The following is a 22,663-nucleotide window of genomic DNA, read 5'->3' on the forward strand; positions in this document are numbered from 1 at the left end:
TATATATATATATATATATATATATATATACACCCTTTGAAGTATATATATTATAACATAACATTAGAGCAATTATCAGGCAAGGACACCAAGGGGAGCTACTTAATGGAATATATATATATGTATATTCCGTTTCACATAATGTAAAACACACGTTGGCCGCCAGTGATTTTATTTACAGGACAGTGGTACTCTAGAATCTCACCATCCTTGTAGTAGAGCAGTAGGGATTTTCAAGAGAGGAACTGAAGGTGCCTCTTTCTCTTAACTGCCTATGCCTGACCCCCATCTGTAGTTGCACAGGACTGGGCTGGTGCTCTGGTGGGACAGAGGTGTGGTGGAATGAATAAACCCCCTATTCTGGAGGAAAGAAAAATGTTGTCTGTGGCCCAGAGTTTTTGAGTTGACTGTTAATGTGAAAATATGTCGTTTTCCTCTTCAGAACACAATGACAGATTCCACAATACTTTTGGAAGATGTACAAAAAATGAAAGATAAAGGTGAAATAGCCCAAGCATACATTGGTTTGAAAGAAACGAACAGGTAAGTCCGTTCTCTTTTTATTCATTTTAGTTTAATCATAATCATGTATATCTTTAGTCTTCAAGCCAGCCTCTTATGCAGTAAGTCAAAGTGTTTATGTATTGCTTTATTAGACATCAACTGACCTTCAGAGGGAATTCAACGTTTCCAATATATTCCCAGTTAAAATCTCATTTTTAATAAGGTAGCATTATTGAGGAGAGGTGTCAGGGGGGATGTTCTTTACATCAAGTGATTATATTTCTGTATATTTTGGGTCCTCTGCCTTGAGAAGAAAACCAGTTGCTCACTGTTGGACTGTCTGGGGGTAGTCACTTTCATTTTTTGTTCAGGATGGTTGGTTATTTGTGAATCCCACTTTGTAGGGACAACTTTAGCTTTCAGTAATGAAATGTAGTGTGGAAAGCGGTAATGAAGTATCTGCAATCACTTCACTCTTGGCCATATCATTCTACAAGGCTACCATGACTTCTAGGATGGGATATATTGACCTGATATTTAAGGTCAAGTATTTGTCACACTTCCTAAGATGTTCTGACAAAATCCTAACCCTAGTTTTATCCTATTTACTGTAAACACAAGTGAAGTTACAGATGGCACTTAGCTCAGTCACTGTGCACTTAAGAGCTTTGTTTTGGACGGGCTGACTGAGGGTGCAGGATTTGCACAGCCACTAAATGATGGAACTTTATTGAAGACCTTCCCTGTAGCTGAGATTATCACCAAGTGAAGACTCATCTCTGGAATTCCTTCAGCCTTCCTGTCACTCCCACTTCCCAACCGAGCCTCTGTGCCTTTGGACTCTGAACTTACAGGCTACATGCTTAAGAAAACATGGCCAACTTCGTCTATGGTTACTTACATGACAGTTGGTAGAACCCAGATACTGTTTGTTTCTCTTCCTTCTTTGGCTTACCTATATTCTACTTCCATCCACACTTTGAGTTGTAACTGTGCATATGTCTGTCTCCATTAAATTGTCAGTTCCTTAAAGGCAAAAAAAAAAAAAAAAAAAAAAAAAAAGAAAACATGGCCAATGATGATCCCAGAGAAAGACAGTTCTGGGGATTTGTGTTGTTAGTGGGCAGTCTAAGTCTCCTGACGTGTAGTATCGGGATTGGTGTGCAGAAATACTTCACAAACTAAAGAATATTGCCATGCAACATGTAAGGTCCTTATTATCTTGTTTCATGGGTGAGAATGGAGAATGCTTAAAAAGTATTTGATTAAACTTAAATTTTAATTTATGACATAAATTATAAGCATATCTTCTATCTAAGAGTGTGTTAGTGTAGAAAGAGCTATGCTACCCCTGTCCATCCATCCACTCCACTCTTCAATCACCAGGTCTGTATCACATGCCTGTTTCATGCCCAGCCCTATGTCACACACTGGGAATATAGCAGTAAGGAAGGTAAATGCACAGAGTTGGTAGGCTGTTGGGGAGACAACTGAGACAATTTGGACTTCGCTCCAATGACAGTCAAAGTTGTTGAAATGTTTTAAGTAGGAGAATGATATGATATTGAAATTTTAGAAAGCAAGCCCTGGCTTTTATGTTAGAGAATAGATTATAATAGAACAAGGTCAAAAGCATAAAGACCAGTTAGGAAGGTATTGCTGTAATTGAATGACTGATTACAGTGACTTGACTTGGTTGGTGGCAGTTGAGATGGAGAGAAATGGGACACTTTGAAAGATACATAAGATGAGATCAGTAAGCCTTGTGGCTTGGGTGTGTGGGTGAGGGCTAGAGAATCATAGAGGGTGGCTCTCAAGTGTCTGCTGTGAATATTTGGTTGGATGTAGTAATGCCGTTTCATGATCCTGGGTCTGTGATATGGGGAAGCGCAGAATGGAGATGATCAGTAGATTTATAAATAACGCATTTAAGGAGCTAAGAAGACATCCAAGGAGAGAAATCCATTAGGCAGTTGCATATCTAGATCTGGAATAGGAGCAGGATGTGGGCTGAGATATAGATTTTGAAGTCATCAGTGTACAATAATACAACTGAGACCATAAAAACAGATCAGCTCTCCAAGGGGAGATGGTGAATGGAAGAGCATTCTCTGGAATGTGCTTTCTGTACACATCATATCAACAAAAGTCTAGTAGGAAGACTAAAAACCTGGGCTCTGGAGTCAGGTAGCCTTGGGCTCTCCAGCTTGCCAGTGTGTGGCCTCTAAGGTATCTTATTTCTAAGCCTCAGTGTCTTGAGTCTGCAGTGTGGCAAATGACACACAATGGGTTACTAGGAGAACTAAATGAAAACGTGTGGAAGGAGGTAGAACAGTGTCTGATGGCAGATACTCAAAAATATTTTTATATTATTTTATATTATATTTTATATTATTTTATATAATATAATTATATATTATATATATAAAATATAATATTTTATAATATTTTATATTATTTTATATTATACCCCAGGTAAAAGGAACATGTAATCAACTCTGTCATTATTATTCACTATACATACTTTGTGTTTGTTTTTTTTTTAAGAGAGAGCACGCACAAGCGAGTGAGAACGAGTGGAGTAGAGGGAAGGGGCAGAGGGAGAGAGAGAATCTTAAGCAGGCTCCATGCCCAGCACAGAGCGTGGAGCCTGATACGATGCTCGATCTCGTGACCCTGAGATCATGACCTCAGCTAAAATCAAGAGTCAGGCGCTCAACTGACTGAGCCACCCAGGTGCCCCTATACATACTTTTAATAAAATGTGTCACACGTTTAATATTAAAGCAGGGGCACCTGGGTGGCTCAGTTGGTTAAATATCTGCCTTTGGCTCAGGTCGTCATTCCAGGGTCCTGGGATCGAGCCTGGTTTCAGGCTCCCTGCTCTGTGGGGAGCCTGCTTCTGCCCCTCCCCTCGCTCGTGCTCTCTCTCTCTAGCATGTTCTCTCTCTCTCAAATAAATAATCTTTAAAAATATAATATTATAAAAGCAGTTTCCCCAGATCTTAACATTAATTTTTGATGCAAAAGATCTTTTTTTTTTTATTATGGTATGTTAGTCACCATACTGTACGTCATTAGTTTTTGATGTAGTGTTCCATGATTCATTGTTTGCATAGAACACCCAGTATTCCGTGCAATACATGCCCTCCTTAATACCCATCACTGGGCTAGCGCATCCCCCACCCCCTCCCCTCTAAAGCCCTCTGTTTGTTTCCCAGAGTCCATAGTCTCTCGTGGTTCATTTCAGTTGTGTCATAAAAGCTGAGAACTTTGGACATATTCTTAATTATAAGTTACTCCTATAAGAATTTCTTAAGATAATTTTAAAAATAAGAAAGCAGATTTTATTAAGTGAAAACAAGTTTCTATTCTGAAGACTTAAAACTTAATTTTGACATGGATTGTGAAGATTGCCACAGGAAGACAATAACTGAAGTTTTCATCCTATATGTGTGTGACTGTCATGGTTGATCTTGGTCTCTAATATAATGTGTGATGTATAAGATTACTCTGCTAGCTGCATAAAATGTCAGAAACAGAACCTCTTTCTCACCTTTTCAGTCATTTCCTATTCTGCAGAAAAAGTAGCTCTAGCTCCTTGATTATTGTTTTACTTTCTACTCATTGACATGTGATGTTACATGTTACCCATTCTTAAAAAAAGTAACCGAAAGTAATTTTTGTGATAATGTCTTAAAGCCATCTGTAATTAATAAAAACAGTCTTACTGATTTAATGAAATATTGGAATACCGTGTGCTGCTCTTGACCATCGTCATCTCATGACCATCCTGTATCCCTTTGTGTTTTGCATCGTTGTTCCTTTTGCATGGAAGAGCACCCGCTATGGATTGCCATGAGTTGAATGAGGATGGAGAGCTGTGGCTGGTTTATGAAGGGTTAAAACAAGCCAACAGGTTATATTTGTCTCCTCAAAATGGAATGTTACTAATTTGTTGTATTTCTTACTAACAGTGGCCTTCTGACTTTAACTTCTTTGTTTCTTATGCATTAATTGTCTTCCTGGGCGAGTGTCAGTAGAACTTAGAACATTCAGCCAAACACCTTCTTAAAAACTTTCTCCAGTAAGGGATGCAATTAAAGCTGAAATGGATTGATAGTGAATATAAGAGTTGTTGCCCATGAGTGAAGGCTCTTCCCTTCACACACTAACATTTCTGAGTGTCTCACTAGGAGTTGGAAACAAAACAAAACAAAATCTTTCAACTAGAGCCCACACTACGGTGGGAGAGATTAATGCCTATTACTCAGTGGTTTCTTGTTTGGAATAATGACCAATCTAAAGGATATGAGCACCTGTGGGCGTGAGACAGCGTTCTCATCCATAGTACCATGCTGCCTGACAGCAGTGTTGAGTGCCTAATTCGGCAGTCTGTGTGATGATTGTGAAATTCAGATGTGTGAAACCACAAATCAAGAGGGTCTCCTGCATTGCTACAGTTCAAAATACCCGAACTCAACATGTTCAATGTGTTTAGGGGAAAGCAAATGAAATTGGACCAGCAACAGCTTTCTAACACAGACACTCATCTGCTCTCAGGATATTTGTATCTTTAAAATCTCATAAAAATACCACGTTAGTGATTAAATTTTAAAAATACTTAACTCTTTGTTCCAGGGGCTCCTGCTTATTCTGCTTTGTTTGTTCTAATCACAAGCCGTTGTCGTTAACTTTGTGGTGTTACTGGTTCACATCTTATAATCGCTAAAATATTTTTAGTCTGCTGTTAACCGTTTGCTTGCAATGGCGCCAGTAACTTTTGCCCAGCAGTTGATAACAAAGGGGATAGGACAAAAGAACCGGCTTTCCCTTCTTCATGTTAGTTAATTCCTAACCATAACTTTGTTTTGTGTTCAGAAAGGGGGTGAATATAGAAGTGGGGGTGCATGGTGATTCTCACGGCCGGGGCCCTGGTTTGCTTACAGGCACAGCTGACCTGTGTGCTTGCTCGGAGAAGTCATAACCACTTTGTCCGTCCTATTAACATCTGTGTTCCAAAACCACATCGTGTTAGGATTCTGTTATTGATGTGGAAGCTTATGGGGGAGAGAAAAGATGACAAATTGAATATACTTGTATGTGAAATTTCAGAACGATCTGTGTGGATTTGGGTAAATCTGTATATATTTCAGAGTCACACTCCAGCCTTTCTGTCCTTCAGAGATAAGAGTAGAAAGTAGAAATGGGCCCCTGGTCATATCCTCTGCCTGAAATTAGTAACACTGAAATTCTTAAAGGCATATTTAATTAGATAGGGAGTTTGTAATCTTGCCCTCTACAGTGCAGAGTTGTTCTGTGGCAAAGGCCCTGTCTTTGCCAACTTAAATGCTAGTTTGTAAACGTTATAAGCCAGATTAAAGGTATGTCATTTAATTGATTATTCTAGTCATCACTTCTTATGAGCTTTTCAAAAGAGCTCAAACTTTCCTATCTCCTAGGGCCTTTGAGAGTGTTATATTTGTAGCATGGTCCACAATCCAGAAAGAGTTGTGAGAGCGCTTCACTTCTTTGCATTGCTGGCCCCTGTTGGAGCTTCTTGACTTTAATGAAGTCTGAAGTTGCACAAACAGTAAAAATTCCCCACTGTTCCTGCCCTTGCGAGTGAGCATAAGGCCTCACACCCAGCAAGCAGAGACTCGGGTGTCACCGCCCTTTCCCACCTTTGTGGCTTCTCCTCAGGCTCCTGGAATCCCAGCTGCAGTCCCAGAAGAGGAGCCACGAGAATGAGGCGGAAGCCCTTCGCGGGGAGATCCAGAGCCTGAAGGAGGAGAACAACCGGCAGCAGCAGCTGCTGGCCCAGAACCTGCAGCTGCCCCCGGAGGCCCGCATCGAGGCCAGCCTGCAGCACGAGATCACCAGGCTGACCAACGAAAACTTGGTAAGGAGAGGTGCCAGGTCTGCACATCCCCAGTGGGCAGTGCCTGCCCTGCACAACCGTCCTCATTTCTTTTTGATCAAACATATCTGTCTGGGCTGGGAGGAACTCGCTGCCCTACACTTGATCCCCTTTTTCTCTAGCAGAGACAGAGTAAGGAGGATGTGACCATGTGGGTAGAAATGAAAGGTTGTGTTTTGACAGAAGGCTCTGGCACATCGAGGAGGGCCTGGGAGTTACCCCCCGACTCTGCTGGGCTTTTGATATCCTTGAGAACTCAGGGGACCTGCTTCCTCCACTCCAGCTACAGATTCTCTGCCATTTCAAGGAGGTGTGTTACATGATTGTCACAACAGAGACTAGGAACAAGCTTTGTTGACCTTTGGTCCCTTCGGTCGTTCCTGCCTCCATCTCCAGCAGGCAGGCAAGGCTTGGAGTTGTGGTTAGGGAAGGCGGTTGGCAGAACCTAGCCGGGGCTTTTGCTTGACGTTGGCTAGGGCTCCCAGATCAGGGTGGAGGGACGTCAGGATTTAAGTTTATACATTTTTGATTCTAATAGAAGTGCAACGAATGTGGAGATTTTTTCCCCTTGCCAGATTCTGAATGCTGGCACAGAGTCCAGGTTATTTCTTATTCCTTTTTTTCTTTCTTCCTTTTACAGGAAATATTTTTTTAAGTATTTGTCATGAAATAACTTTTTTTTACAGATTTATAAATCTACTTAAGTTTGATAAATATATTTATTAAATTAAAAGTCATTGAAAAGTAATAATTCCACATTCCTATATAAAAGCTGTATTTTTAGTGTTAGCCTGGTTTTGAGAAAAGCTGTTTAGAACTGGTAGTGATTTGTCTTTTTTTTTTTAAATTCAGGGTTTTAATGGCCTCTAATAAAATAGTTTGGATTTTCTCTGAAGATTTAACAGTCTGAATTATTATAGTTTTCTAGTGTCATCTATTCAACTGCCTTTTGTATTAATCACATGCAAAACCCAAAAGTTTTCTTTTCACTGTCCGTCCCCCTGAAGGCAGCTTGCTACGTAGGGCTCCACTGTGGAAATGGGAGAAGCATGTGAGGGCAAGTGTTGGACTCTTTCCAGAGTGACTGAAATATCACTAATTTGTGGGGGAAAATGTTTTGAATCATGAAATGTTTTTGAAATGTCATTTTATTACTCTCCAGTATATTATTGCTTAAATAAAACTAACAGTGCTTTAATGTCTAAGAATTGATAAATATACTGAATTATAACAATTGATCAGTGTATAAATTCTGTACTTATAAATGATTGTTTTAAAATACAAGGCAAAACTGTGAAATCGAGATGCTTCTGGATGGCAAATTCCCAATTGTTCCACTAAGTCGATTAATCGTTTCTTTTGCAACCTTGTCTGCAGTATTAATTTTCTTGGCAGTTTTTCATAGCTAATGCCAAAGTAAATTAAGCTCTCAAATTCTATGGGGTAGAGTCTAGTTAATGAGTTTCTCTGAGTTTTAGAAAACCCTCTGCAGGTCAGCTGCTTCCCCGTACCTCACCGACTAATTCTGGAGAATGGTTTCAAACTTAAGTATAGGGAATAATGCACTTTTCAAACCATTATATAGTTTCTCAATCTTAATTGTGCATTTCTTTAGGAAACACTTGAGCAGAATAGTAAAGCCCAACGAACCCATGCTTAGCGTTCTTGGAAACTCTACCCTGCACAGGCCGCTTACCCACCTACTTCCCAACACAAACACGAAGATGGCCTTTCCTCCTCCACCTGCGAACGTGCTCCACCGGCCTCCCGGGCTGCCTGGAGCGAAGGAAGCCGCACAGCTTCTCAAGAGCCTTGCCACCTTCAGGCAAGAGTGCCAACGTTGCCATGATTTTCACTTCCATCGTATTTGCCTTTCTCACCCTTGTCACTGCTGCTAGCTGCAGAAAAAAAAAAAAGTACAGCAGCTTGTGAGCAGGTCTGAGGAGCGAAATGCCAGCTTCATCTGAGGAATACAGGCCACTGCTCCGTTTAACCTGCTCAGTGATGGCGCCTGAGCCACAGCCCGTTGCCTCGGAGCACGTGAAAATACATGCCTATGTGTGTATCTATGTAAAATGAGAATCGTCTGTCCTGGAAAGATCCGAAGGCAAGGGCAGATGACAAATCAGCCTTTTGAGTACATATACTGTCGTTATTTGTGTTGTAAAACATTTTAAAATTGATTTTGCTGAGAGGTCACATTCCCCTCAGAGACACAGAGAAAAACAAATATCCGTTGTGCCTGTTTTTTCAGTATTTTGAGGAATTATATGCAGATGACCCTAAGAAGTATCAGTCCTATCGGATTTCACTTTACAAACGGATGATTGTATGTACACTCAGAGTGCATTTCTGTTGTCTCCTCGCTACTTGGAGCCTCTATTCCTGAAGAGCACACTGCTGCCCCCCCCTCAGGATTCTCTTCAAAAACTTTCACGAGACCTGTTTCTCCCCACAGCTGTCTTGTAGCCAGTGGTGTCACCTCTATCCGTGTCCTGCGTCCGTTGTCACGTTGGGTTTGTTATTAACACTAGGCTTACAGTGTGATGGAAGCAAAATGTGATCTGAAAGATAAAGTAAAATCCGAGAAGCACAACTGAACACTTTGAAATGTTAGCACCTGTTCCCTTTGGATCAATGGTCTAGTAGCCAAATCTGTGCTGTCTGAACTGGAAAGTGGATGAGTACTTGTGTTTGTAAACGCTTTCCTTCACCACAACCTGAATAACAGCCACGCACAGATAGCACTGACTGACTTCTCTCCCAAGCTTCCGGTCTGCTGTTACCCACTTTCTTCTTAGTTGTTGAACTCTTTTTTTTTTTTTTTTTTTTTTTAAAGATTTTATTTATTCATTTGACAGAGATAGAGACAGCCAGCGAGAGAGGGAACACAAGCAGGGGGAGTGGGAGAGGAAGAAGCAGGCTCCCAGTGGAGGAGCCTGATGTGGGGCTCGATCCCAGAACGCCAGGATCACGCCCTGAGCTGAAGGCAGACGCTTAACGACTGAGCCACCCAGGCGCCCCTTTAGTTGTTGAACTCTTAATGTTGCCTGTGATTTGAGAATTCGTGATTCAATAGCCAGTCATCACAGACTTTTTTTTTTTTACCCTCTCCCCTTGAATGTACTGTTTTTTATTCTTTTTTTGCATATATATATATAGCATTTGGAATTGCCCCCTTTTTTCTCTATAAGCAAAATTCTATCACCTGTAAAATTTTACGGGTGTGTTACACCACCCGCCACTTTGACGTAGGTCAGCAGATGACTCTTTATCCTTTCTCTGTGGTTATTTTTTCGAGTTACCTTTTAATTCCCCAAACTTCTTAAGTTATAGGACTAATGTCAGCATCTCCAAAGGGTGGGTCTCGCACACGGGTGTCAGTCAAAAGCCTCGACCTCAGTTCAACCATCCTTAAAACTTCCCGCAGAACTTTTCTGAGCATCTATCAAAATTTATTTTGCCTCTTTTCCCTTGAGAGAAAACATTCCACTGAAAAAGCAGTACATTTTACGAGCATTTAATTGCTTTACCCACATGGGGTCTACTGGAAAAGACTCCCCAGTGAGCCTGCTATCCATCACGCTGTAAAGGATTTACTGCAGTGTGTATTTTAATATTTGGCTTTTATCGTAGCTGCGTTTCCATGCCTGCCAGTTTTAGCCAGGTGGTGGCTCCACCAGCGAGCTTTTCTGGAGCTTTTATGTAAAACTAACGGTGTCGTGCCTGTGATTCTGTGTCTGCTTTCCCTCTGTGCATTTTAGAAGGCCCATTTTGATCTTTCTATTATATTTCTCACTTTAATCTTTAGGATTTGATGGAACAACTTGAAAAACAAGATAAGACTGTTCGGAAACTGAAAAAACAACTGAAAGTATTTGCCAAAAAAATCGGTGAACTAGAAGGTATTTCCACATGTTTTTATAACAGTTGCCGAATCTTGATTTTGTTTTGCTCTACCAGTGGTCTAACAGGTTTGCATGTGAATGTTATGATAACAAAAATGACTGCCAGCAAACCTGACCTCTGTGGAGTGGAAATTTCCATTGCGGAGCAGGGAAAAATGTTCTTTGTGAAGAGAGAGAATTCACTAAACAAGTATCTAATGACTATCTTCTGTGTGCTAGACACTGTGCTTGGCAGTATAACATAGAGGTTAAACACATGGATTTTGGAGCCAAGCTTCTCGGCTTCAACTCCCAGCTCTTCTATTAGTCATATGATATTGGGCAAGTTATTGAACCTCTCTATGTCTGTTTCCCCACTTGTTAAATGGGAATGATCAAAGTTAAATGGTGTCTACCTGACAGTTTATAAGGATGAAATGAAGTAATGTGTGTAATGTATTTAGTGTATCTCCTGACACATAGTAAATGCTATATACAACTTTATTATTATTGTTACAGTTAGTATTAGTGATACTATGATGAGTAAGGCAAAGTCTGTGTCCTCAAAGAATCTAATGGAGAAAAAAAAGAAGTAAGAAGAAATGAATTATGATTATAAAGAAATAAGATTTTTAACATTTCATGATTCATATATGATGTGGGAAAACACCTTGAAAAAACAATCAAATATCAATTGTTATTATATACAAATGAATCTTGTCTTTTGGATTAGTGTGTTTTTTCCTTCACTAAGTATTTACCTAGGTGCCAGGCGTATAGCAGAGAATGGAGATGACGCCAGCTTGTAAGCTTATTCCAACAGCGTTCTTATTGTTCAAGAGACTTAGAGATCCCCTTTGGAATTGCCCCAAACCTGTGCTGTTTTGACCAAAAATGATACTGTGCAGTTTGACTACCCAGCTTTTCTCTCAGTGTCACTCAGCGTAGTTTGGAATGTTCAGAAGAGTCTACCATTTTTAACTCCGTGTGGTTTTCATTCTTCCAACCTTCCAAGGTCTGTCATAACTGTCCTTTCTGTTTGGTCTTCCTACTTCTCTTGGTCAAGTCCTGCTCATCCTTTGGGACCAGAGTCATATGTCACATTCTCAAAAGCAGCCTCTCCTGATCACTCAGGCAGGCTTGATGGCTCTGGCCTCTGTGTACCACAATGGTTCACATTTTTTGTGGTTTTCACTGTCATATTTTTAGCAATTTTTCTGTTTGAATCACTGGCTTCTTCAATGGACATGAGCTTCCTGAGCATAGGGACCACCTCTTATTTCCCCTTGTTTTCCCAGCACTAGTAACACCTAGCACAGTGTCTGATCTGTGATAATCATTTCTTAAATGTTTGTTGAATGAATAAGTAAGTTCCAAAAATATGTAGAATGGCAACATAGATGCTTACTTTGAAGACGATAGTACTCTCGTAGACGTACAAATGCTGAAATATTTGTTTAGAAATTAGACAGGTTACTTTGCAGTCAAAATTTATTTATAACCCTTTAGCATTACATGACTCATATATTACACTAAAATTTTGAACCTCCAAATCACACACACAGACCATAATGTCTATCAACAAAACTGTAAAAAAAAATCTTTATTCGGAGAACGTTTCTGCACTTAACTCTGCTTTAATTATATCAGGAGATGATAATTAAACCACAGAATGCCTGAAAGAACTGATTTTAAGGATATTAATTAGTAGATTATTTTTTTTAACATCTAATGATTTCTTTGCAATACATTAGTGAAATTTGGTAAGTAGCAAGCCACCTATTAAGTTTTTACTCAGCTTTCTTTAATATGTATATTTTAATTGAGATAGGTTATGATATTTCAAGATGTCAGCCATTTTAAGCCATTATCAATCAGAAATCAGTCTCATCAGTTAAACTATCTTGTCGGCTATAAGGAGCATTTGAGAAAGCCCTTCATAGATTAAACAAAAAGACACCATATTCTTAAGAAAAGTTACATTTCAAATTAAATGATGTAGATCTAAAGAATAAAATGAAATAGATGTATGTTCTTGGGCTTATGCTGAGTCCTCTTCCCCGAAGTTAGAGAGTAAAGGTAACAAGCTCTCCTAAACACTTTTCTCTTCCTGTTTCCGTATCCTCCATTATACAGAAAATACAGGGAACTTTCTACAACAAAACACCTTTTAAAAGCCAAAAGTTTTCTTATATCTTTCTCTAAGTACAATATACTTACATTCTTCTGGTTTAAAATAGCAACATTCTTCCCTCCTCCTCTGGGCTACCCTTAATTAAGGAGACTTTTTTTAGAAGCCAACGAAGCCTTTTTTTAAAACGCCAACATACATCATTTTTAGCAGAAATTATAAAGCACAATGGAGAGTGTTTCAAAATTTGATCTGCTTTGTGCTATATTTTAACCCAGGAGTGGGTGTTGCATCTCAACTTTCATAGAGTCAGGGAATTTAGACCTAGGAGAATTCTAGAAATCAGTTAATTATTTCATGGGAATAAAAAACGGATGCCCAGAAACCATCAGGGACTGCCAAAGTCTCAGCCAGGGAGTAACCCAACTGTAACTAAAGCCCACACGCCTTCAGGGACCACTGACTTCTCTCCTTTGTGTCATAGTTTCCAGCGTAACCTCTTGACTTACAGGAATTTATTCGACTGTCTCTATTAAGCCTGGAATCAAGATCTTTCTGGTTCCAAAGTGAGGAAAATTAAATTTTTTAAAAATTGTCCAATTTCCTTTCCTTTTCCAGGACAAAAAGGTTCAGGAATATTTCCCCCTCAAGCATAAAGAATCCAGAAAATGAAAATAGGGATTGCTTCAGGTCATTCTAGAAGAAAGCCTGTATTAAATAGAACCTTGCACCAAATGACCCCCAAGGCCTATGAGTCTTTGAAAACTGGAATGTGGTCCTGGCTTCTTTCTTTCAGGCCTTTTAGTTTCCTGATCCTGCATACATAAAGGTGGACATTGTATTTTAATAAGTAGATGACTTGCTACATAAATCAAGGTCGTGTTGAGCTGACATCCATATTTTATCTATGGATTTTTGTAAAGACATCTCTCTGAGAATTCAAAGGCAGAGAGAAAATGTTAATGGAAGTATGGCAAATTTTGTCTCTGACATTTTTGTATTGAGCCAAAAATATCTTGGTTAGAGGTTTTGCAAAAAGAAAGTGAAGCTTTCTTTTAAAACGTAAAATCTCCTAGTAAAAATATTTACCAATATTTTTACATTTTTGCATTTTAACATCTCAATTTAGGTTGCGTCTTTCAAAAACTGTCGATGGGTTGCAGTTTAATTGGCAGTGTTTTTCCTTCTTTAGTGTTATGTAAAATAATAGTATATCTCATCAACACTGGATGAAATCAGTAGGCTTAACACATTCTCTTGGGTTTTGATAGGGTCCAAATACGTACCTTTATTGATAAACATACTATGTTGACTCTGTTTCCTCCCAGTTTCCCCTCTCGGAATCGTTTCCGTGGCTCAGAGCGACTAGTCCCACGGATGGCAGGGATTTTACTCTTTCATACTTTACCAGCAGCATGTCCAGAAGCCGCGGAGGCCACCGTGGGCTGATTCTGAGACCACCCCCCACCCCGTGCTGTTGTGCTTAAACTGACTCCAGAAGTCATCTGTGTAAAACTAAATGGCCTGAATCTCCTATCTCCTGTATAGAGACGTACATTTTACCAGGCACACGAAGCAGTAGACGCCACAGCCCTGACTTGTCCAGTCACGATACGGTCACTCTTTAGATATCATAGTGTTGATGGATGGTGGTGATTTTCCGCGCTGATAATCCTGGCGTGTGATGCTGCGGCCTGAGGTGGACGGGGTGTCACTAGGCTGGCTCTCGGCCACATAAGCAAGAACACTGGCAGGTATTCTCCGTGATAACCTTGTCCTGTGGAACTGGCTTCCCAGAACTAACACAGGAAGTCGCCCAGAGTGACAGCAAGTGCTACTCATACCTTGGAGAATCGGCCCCGTTGAACATTCTCATGCTTCTGATCTGCACTGTGTTTGTTTGACAACAGATTCAACTCAGTGTCTCCCCAAATAGATTTCTTCACTGCCCCCTCCCTGCAGATGAACGAATAAAAAACCCTGCTTATTAGCATGTATTTCCACAAACACCATCATAACTCTGTGTTCCCCTACCTTCCCTTGCATTTCCCATTTACTTCTCAATTTTGCGATGAAATTGGAGACCCTTTTCTTTTAATCCTTAGCATAACCCTTCTCTAGCACTTCCCATTAACACTAGTGACCGGTCTTAACATCTGCAAGGGTCGTTAACCCGTGGTTGTACTTTAATGGTTATAACTTCATGGTAAGACTTCTAGCACTTGACGAAGAACAAACAAGAAAAAAAACAGAATAATATTTAGGAAATCATATTAAATAGAAGCATTTGCTCTTGATTTCTTTGGAAATGAAGGGTAGCAGAAGAAAGCTAGGTCTTTGCCTTATGAGGCTTTTGTGAAAGACGAGAACAGTGCACGTCGACTAGTGCAAAGAAATACCATTCTGCCAGCTGTCCTGATGTGGTTTCAGCAGAGTGCAGTGATGCATGTCAAGTCCATGTTCTTTTTCTTTGATGACTGGATTCGTAGAGCTCAACGTGGGGGAGAATCTTTGATACTCTTGCTGCCTCTTTGTAGAAGTTTTTTTTTCCTTCTGTGACTTAAAGTCTAAACATCTTTAACAATTATGATGCTACTGATAAGTTAACCAAGAAGTTAAGCCATTTACTTTGGAGACATTTAATCTTACTACAAAGTAAACTTTATTACAAAAAAAAATGTTTTTCAGTCAAGTAAGGTTCTTTGATGTTGATGATAGCCAAGCATTAGTGGCTGTTGAAGTGACATTACCATAGAATTTTGCCATCTAGCCACCTCATTTTAGCAGAAAAGAGTATTTAAAGAGAAAATAATTAAGTGGCAAATATGGCAAGTTTCTGGTGTTATAGAGTTCATTTAAAATTGCTGGAATGTGGAACCCTTGTATCTTTTCTGCCTGGAAAATATCTTCTTCTTTTTGTTTCTCATCCAGTTGGCCAGATGGAGAACATATCCCCAGGACAGATCATTGATGAACCCATCCGTCCAGTCAACATTCCAAGGAAAGAAAAGGATTTCCAAGGAATGCTGGAATACAAGAAGGAGGATGAGCAAAAGCTTGTTAAGAACCTGATTCTGGGCAAGTATTTTCTGCGTTGGATAGAAGGTCTTTCTGGTACATGAATATTCAACCCTGGTTAATTGCGTCATCACTGCAGACTGCATTATCCTGCTGGAGTAGCGTCCTGACCAGTCATGCCTCATCAGTCAAACTGCAGGGAGACTTGCCTAGGATCCACCTATAAGGATCCTTTGGGGCCAGGCCTTCTTAGCTCTGGCTACAGATTAGAATATCTGGAGAAGCTTCTGAGAAGTATTCATGCGTGGTCCCTACCACAGACTCATTACATTAGAATCTCTGGAGGGAAGAGCCCGGCCACATCAAATATGTTTTTTTCAGTCTTTCAGAGGATTCTGAACTGTAGCCAAAGTTGAACACCACTGTTCTGGGCCATTTAACTACCTGAGTTTCACTTTTTTCCCTTGCTTCCCTTTCACAACTACATATGTTAAGAGCAACACTTTGGTAATAGGGAAGAAACAAAAGAATTAAGGGAAAGATTCCAGCCGTGGAAGGAGAGGACAGATGAAATGGACATGGAAGAAGTATTTTAGAGAAGCGTCAGGTCAAGATGGGGTGTAAACCCATTGGTTCTGCAAGAAGACTCTTTAAGGGAGGGTGGGAAATGAGTTGGGAGTGCACACAGCCTGAAAGTTGTGAACTAAAGAAGGGAAAAACCTCTCTTTTCAGCCTTTGCAGAGCATTGCTCCTGGCAGGTGTGGGCTGACAGCAATGTGATTGGCAGTTACACCTGATTTAATGTTCCTGGGGTTCGTGGCATTAAGCTGAGTACTATATATAGGTGCAGAGGCACTTAAGTTTCAACGTGATCTGCATTTTGCAAAAATGTTAAGAAGCCAGTGGTTTTTAAGCATAGAATTAACAAACATTCATCAATTCGATAAACATTTAGTGAGCTCCTACCAAATGCTAAGCATTTTCTATGTACTGGGTAATGAATAAAGTAAATTATAACCCCTATTCTCATAGATCTTACATTGGGCGGGTGAGGGGAATAGAGAAAAAAATATACATATAATGGGGTAAAAGGGTCAAGAGTAAAGGCAAGTGTACTGGTTTATATAAAGTTGTCAGGAAAGTTCTCTTTCATAAGGTGATCTTTGGACAGAGACCAAAGGAAGTAAGGAAGGAAACCATACTGACATCTGAGGAAAGAACATTTCAGGCAGAAAATAGTAAGTACATAGGCCCGGGGTGGGAGCATGCCTGACATGTTCAACCAACAGCAAGGAGACTCCTGCCGAGTTAAATTAGATAAATGTCTTCTTGCAATTAGGCTGAGAGGGAGGAATGTTACTAGAGCACAGAGAGCTAGGGAAGGGGAACAGGGCCACATCACACAGACCACAGTGAAGATTTTTGATTTCGTAAATGACGGAGAAGAGAAGCTACTTGGAAGATTTTTAGAACAAGAGTGGCATCTGTGTATAGAATTACTCTGGTCATTGTGTGAAGAAGGTGCTACTGGGGAGCAAGGGATGAATCAGGCAGACTCGTCTGGCAGCCATCACCACCGTCCAGGGGAAGATGAGGGTGGCCTACTGTAGGGTAGCTAGTAGAGTAGGGACGTTTCTGGACGTGCTCTGTAGGTAGAGCCAACAGGATTTATTGTTGGATTAGATGCGTGGCGCGAGAAAACAAAGGCGTCAAAGATACTGACAAAGCTTATAACCTGAGAAACCGGAGGCTTGGAACGGCCTATTTACTGAGATGGGGACGACTCCTAGAAGGAGGGAATCGGGGGTTTCGTTCAGGATGGACTCAGTTGGTGAGGTTAAGCAGAGGTATCAGGAAGGCAGTTGATACACGAAACTGGAGTTCAAGGGAGAAGTCAGGGCAAGAGATATAAATTTGGGAGTTCTAAGATTCACATGTCCCCACCCTTAACAATTTCTCCATTTGATGAGCTATTAAAATATGCTTTTTAAATATGACCTATTAACCCTGAATGATTGAATTCTTTCATGAGAATTGTGCCTTTACATCTCTCAAAGCATTCCTCATGAAGACTTTCAGTGTTATGTAAGATGATTTTTCCTCATTTCCTTTCAGAACTGAAGCCCCGTGGTGTGGCGGTTAATTTGATTCCAGGGTTACCAGCATATATCCTGTTTATGTGTGTTCGCCATGCTGACTACCTGAATGATGATCAGAAAGTGAGGTCGTTGCTCACATCAACAATTAACAGCATCAAGAAAGTATTAAAGGTCAGTTCATGTTCAGCAAAAGTGTCGTAGTGAACATGAATGATGCCAGAATCTGCTCTGAGGTCTTTTCCTTCCTTCGATTGGGACTAAGTTGCCAGATACGAACACTTTCCAGTCTTCACGATAACTTCCACTCTAGGAAACAGTCTTTCTTGCAACATTTCCAAATGCCTTCTTGTACAGTGGGGCTCCGGTTGAACAGTAATCAAAATTAATTTGATATAATTGCATTAAATTGCAGAGTAAAATAAGTTTCTTCGTAAACAGAGATAGTCTGTTTTGAGATCTTACAAGTAAATTAAAAATATTTAGCGTGGTCCATATACATAGGGAAAATGATGTTCCGGTTAAAAGGTATTAAAGAAGTTCAGTATGACATGGGCCGTTCATAAAGACGTCTGATCAAACATTAACATTTTTCTCCCAACTTTTCTTCCTGTTATTCTCCAACTCACCCCATAATTTTCCTTGTTACCTGAAATGCCTGGTTCCATGTGAGAAGCAACACACAGATACTAAGCAGAGAGGAAAGACTCGGAAAAGGCGGCAGAATTATGTAATAGAGCAGAAAGCCCCACATAACTCAGTAATCACTGAGTCACCTTGCGTAATCCTCCTCTTGCCTCTCTAGAGAAACAATGAACATCATGCTTAACTTCAACTCACGTGTTTCTGTGAGGAGCTAAGAGAATGTGCTCCAAGTACTTTGCTTTCTGATTATCTAACTGAAGTTGGATGACAACTTTTAGGACAGAGATAAGTGGGTTGTTAACAGGGCCAGAGGACGCTCTCAAATCTAAGGGGTCATTCATGCACTATTTTGTTTTAATTGTGGTAAAATACACAAAACAGAAAATTCACCATTAACTATTGTTCAGTGCATAGTTCTGTGGCATTAAGGGCATTCACATTGTCGTGCAGCCATTATCACTGCCCCCTTCCAGAACGTTTCCATCTTCCCCTCCTGAAGCTCTGTCCTCATGAAACACAGCCTCCCTGCAGCCCCTGGTAGTGAACCTCGGACAAACGCGGGTTCTCCGTCCCTACTGTGCAGATACTGTACGGAGTTAGCTTTGCAGGGGTTACTAAAGCGTGGAGTTTCTGAAGACTTAACATTTAAAAATTGATGGATGTGTTCTGAAAGAACTCATTTCAATTTTGGTGAATGGATGCTGTAGTGCATTTAGCCTGCAAGTTTTGCTACAAAGACAGCAAAACCAAATCGTGTTTTCTCCCTGTCATCCTAGTTGCATGAAGATATTTATCTAATTTGACTATTTATTATACCAAATTGTTTAAAAATTAAAAAGGAGTGGGTACTAGCATATAACACCCTTTTAATGCCATTCAAAACTGATGTGAATTTGTCCCCCATCCCAGTTTTGAATTGAAGTGTATTTGCCTCAAGCCCTGTTCTGACTTAGCAGTCGGGTGTGTTTGACAGGAGCCCCGGGCCCAATGCAGAGCCATTCAGCTTCCCCTTTCTCCTCTTCTGCACAGGACTCCCTCCATCCCATTTCTGATTCTCTGCTCATGAATTGTATCTTATTGTTGACCAGATTTGTAACCTAATCTGGGTTTCAGCGCTTCATAGTCTGTGACTCCCTGTTGTGCTATTAGTCCTTTCTGGTCCCCTGAATAATCCTGAGGGAAGTGAGTTGGGATAAGCTGTGGTTTGATGAATGTTTTTCCGCCAGAAGGGACTGCTAAGCTAACATCACCTGAACGACTGGGCCTCCTTTTCTAACAGCAAGAAAATGGATGTCAAGCAAAGTACCAACCACCCAACCAACGCAGGGTTGAAATTTTCTAGCAATGATGTAAGACTTTACAATTGCAATGTGATTTATTTTTGTGATTATAATGTGACTGAAAGAAGTGGGCCTTCTGGTATCTGTTACTTTCAGGTTGCTGTTTCCCTAAGGAGAAGTGAATTTAGCCTTTTTCTCTCTTTCAGAAAAGAGGTGATGATTTCGAAACCGTCTCCTTCTGGCTCTCTAACACATGCCGATTTTTGCACTGTTTGAAGCAGTACAGTGGAGAAGAGGTGAGGAGACCTTGATTACGAAACCAGCGTGATGTACTTTCTCTGGCCTCTTTAAGGAGAAGTTTTAAAGCATGAAACATTTAACCATTTGCTAATTTAAAGATTTTATGTATTTACTTCAGACAATGAGAAAGAGAGCAAGTGAGAGAGAGAAAGAGAGAGAGAACATGAGCAGGGGGAGGGGAAGAGGAAGAAGCAGCCTCCCCACTGAGTAGGGAGCCCGACGTGGGGCTCGATCCCAGGACTCTGAAATCCTAGGACCCTGAGATCCCAGGACCCTGAGATCATGACCTGAGCTGAAGGCAGACACTTAACCAACTAAACCACCTAGGCGCCCCCCATTTGTCAATTTAGAAACCTGAATTCAGAAGTGGGTTGGACGCTCATAGCTTTCTTTGATGTTCATTGTTTATGAAACAGTGAATTGGAGAGCAACATAGTTTCTTCCCTCTGAGAGTTTGTATTATGAGGAAGCATAGCAGAAATGAAACCAGCATTGGTTAATGAATTGTTAGGAGCAATGAAACCTCGTGTCAGTATGTGGGAGTGGGCTTTTTAGGGACTGATATGAGAAATATTGAACTGTTTAAAGAAATTCATCAATTTTGGCTTTCCATAATACATAAAAGGTGATTGAACTGAGGCGTATCTCTTTACATTTGTCCAAAAACCTATTCTGCTTTTATTTGCAGTGATATGTTCATCAGGCGTTTGATAGACTTAAAAACTATGTAATATATTATAATTATTATTTATTAAGGTCTATTCAGTATGTATCAGACAGCACTTCCTTTACACTCTGTTATTTAATTCTTACGGCATCTCTGTGAGGTAGGAATGACAACCGAGTTTTACAGATGAGGAAACTGAAGTTGGGCGACGTTCATCACTCTGCCCAGGTCCTCTTAGTCAGAAGGAGCAGAGCTGGGGTTCTGCGGCTGCCTGTCTGACAGCCTGTGCCCCTTCCCACTGCCGTCCATGCCTTCCAATTTTTGCCTGGAGGGCAGGCAGAGAAGCTGACCAGTAGACTTTCTGGGCACCCAGAGGCTAGGGGCAGAGGACTGTCCTGGCAAATGATGGAAAGTATTAATATGCGTAAGGCGCAGTCCCTGAGAAGGTGGGACGGAAGACTAGAATTCCTCTGAGGGGCCATTACTTGTCCTATCAGTCCGCACTTCTAGACCGTGTTGCCAGGTGGTTTGTAGGGAGGCAGATGCTTGACTGTGGGCAGAATCCATGAAGCAGGCAACGTCTGACAAAAGTACCTGCCTGTACAGTTGGTTTTCCATTTTAATTAATACCACCAAAAAATTCCATCCTAAGCTTGGATTGAAAATCATGTATGGTTACCATGAAATATAATAAAGGGAAATTTTTTATTTATTCACTGATCTCGGTAGAAATTGGTCTGTTTTAAAAAGATTATGTGTGCCCTTGAGGTGTAGTATTTATAAATAGGACTGTATTTAATGGAACTGAAGTTAAAAGATTAGTACTTTAGATAATTTAGTGTTTGGCAGTAAACGTGCTGCATCATAAGTGAAAACACTCATTAATTTTTTTTTTTTTCAAATTAAGTTTCCCCCATCTTGTTTCACTGACATGGCTATTGGAAAGTCTCAACTGCTAGCTTGCCAAGCTTAGATATTATTCAAAAGCTCATAAGAAGTGGAAGGGGGATACGATGGAAACAAACACAGCATTTGAGAATGACTCTCTGGCGTTCGAGAGTGGAACAGGCGGAAACTCTTCAGAGGAAAAGACAGCAGGGGAAACTGATCAAACGAAGGAGCTAGGAGAGAGAGTTTAATGGGTGTCAGTAACTTGGCCTTCTGGTTCTAGGGCTTTATGAAACACAACACCTCTCGCCAGAATGAACACTGCCTCACCAATTTTGACCTGGCTGAGTACCGGCAGGTGCTAAGTGACTTGGCTATTCAGATCTACCAGCAGCTCGTGCGGGTGTTAGAGAACATCCTTCAGCCAATGATCGGTAAGGCGAGGGCAGGGCTGACGTCGAGGTCTGTCTGCCTCACGTGCCCAGCAGCGACACTTGTTCGGAGGCATATCTTCATACGAGGAGCATGAAGTGGTAAAACTCAATCCTGAAATTAGCTGGAGAACCCCAGGACCTCAGCCACGACTAATTGGAATACATCAAAATCACTGCTTCCCCGTGATTGAAACGGCAGTACCTAGTGAATCTCCCCACTGGCTGATGCCTCTCCCTTGAGACTGGGTTCTGCTTTATGCCCAGCAATATACCTCATACTTGTCCAGTTTTCAAAAACACTTTAAACTTTGGTCTCGGAAACTGCTACACGGGACCTCCTCGGGGCCCACCTAAAATGAAGGAGTTTGCACTTTACCTGTTAGGCTACAATCGAAGGGCCGGGGGTACCATGGCAACAAGAAATAGGTCTCGGACACTCTGTGTTGAGTTACATATCTCAAGGCCCCTGTGGAATTGTCAAAGGCAATCTGGTTTAAAGTGGTGGTTTCTCACTGGATAAGTGACTGGGGTGTGCACGTTTGTGTGTTTCTATGTATGTGTAGTCAGCTTGGTGCGTGAGCCTATGTACCTCTCTCTATATGCGCGTACTCACTCTGAGTATGTATTTATATGCCGTACTACCTGTGTTCCTGTGGAATGGGTAACAGACGAAGTAGGAACTCGGGGGCATATATAAATTGCAGGCTGCTCATTTTGAATGGACTGAATTTAAGTTATCAAACTGTTATCTTCAGGCAAATTATCAGCAGCTTTTTTTTTTTTTAAAGATTTTATTTATTTATTTGACAGAGGGAGATAGAGTGAGAGAGCAAAAACGGGGGCAGGGGCAGAGGGAGAGGGAGAAGCAGGGCCCCCGCCGAGCAGCGAGTCCG

At 40.8% G+C, this 22,663-nt stretch overlaps 1 protein-coding gene across 1 annotated transcript in view; it reads left to right on the forward strand.

The window, feature by feature from the left end:
- Positions 1-22,663, forward strand: part of MYO5A (myosin VA) — a 124,031-nt gene that overhangs the window by 94,794 nt on the left and 6,574 nt on the right. Inside the window, exons 31-39 of the mRNA XM_040620421.1 lie at positions 443-543; positions 4,343-4,423; positions 6,208-6,406; positions 8,679-8,753; positions 10,236-10,329; positions 15,374-15,520; positions 17,576-17,730; positions 19,688-19,777; positions 21,620-21,770. Of these exons, the coding sequence (XP_040476355.1) occupies positions 443-543; positions 4,343-4,423; positions 6,208-6,406; positions 8,679-8,753; positions 10,236-10,329; positions 15,374-15,520; positions 17,576-17,730; positions 19,688-19,777; positions 21,620-21,770 (1,093 nt within the window). The remainder of the gene's footprint in view (positions 1-442; positions 544-4,342; positions 4,424-6,207; positions 6,407-8,678; positions 8,754-10,235; positions 10,330-15,373; positions 15,521-17,575; positions 17,731-19,687; positions 19,778-21,619; positions 21,771-22,663) is intronic.

This window comes from Ursus maritimus, unplaced genomic scaffold, assembly GCF_017311325.1.
Source record: "Ursus maritimus isolate PB19 unplaced genomic scaffold, ASM1731132v1 scaffold_35, whole genome shotgun sequence".
Lineage (NCBI taxonomy): Eukaryota > Metazoa > Chordata > Mammalia > Carnivora > Ursidae > Ursus > Ursus maritimus.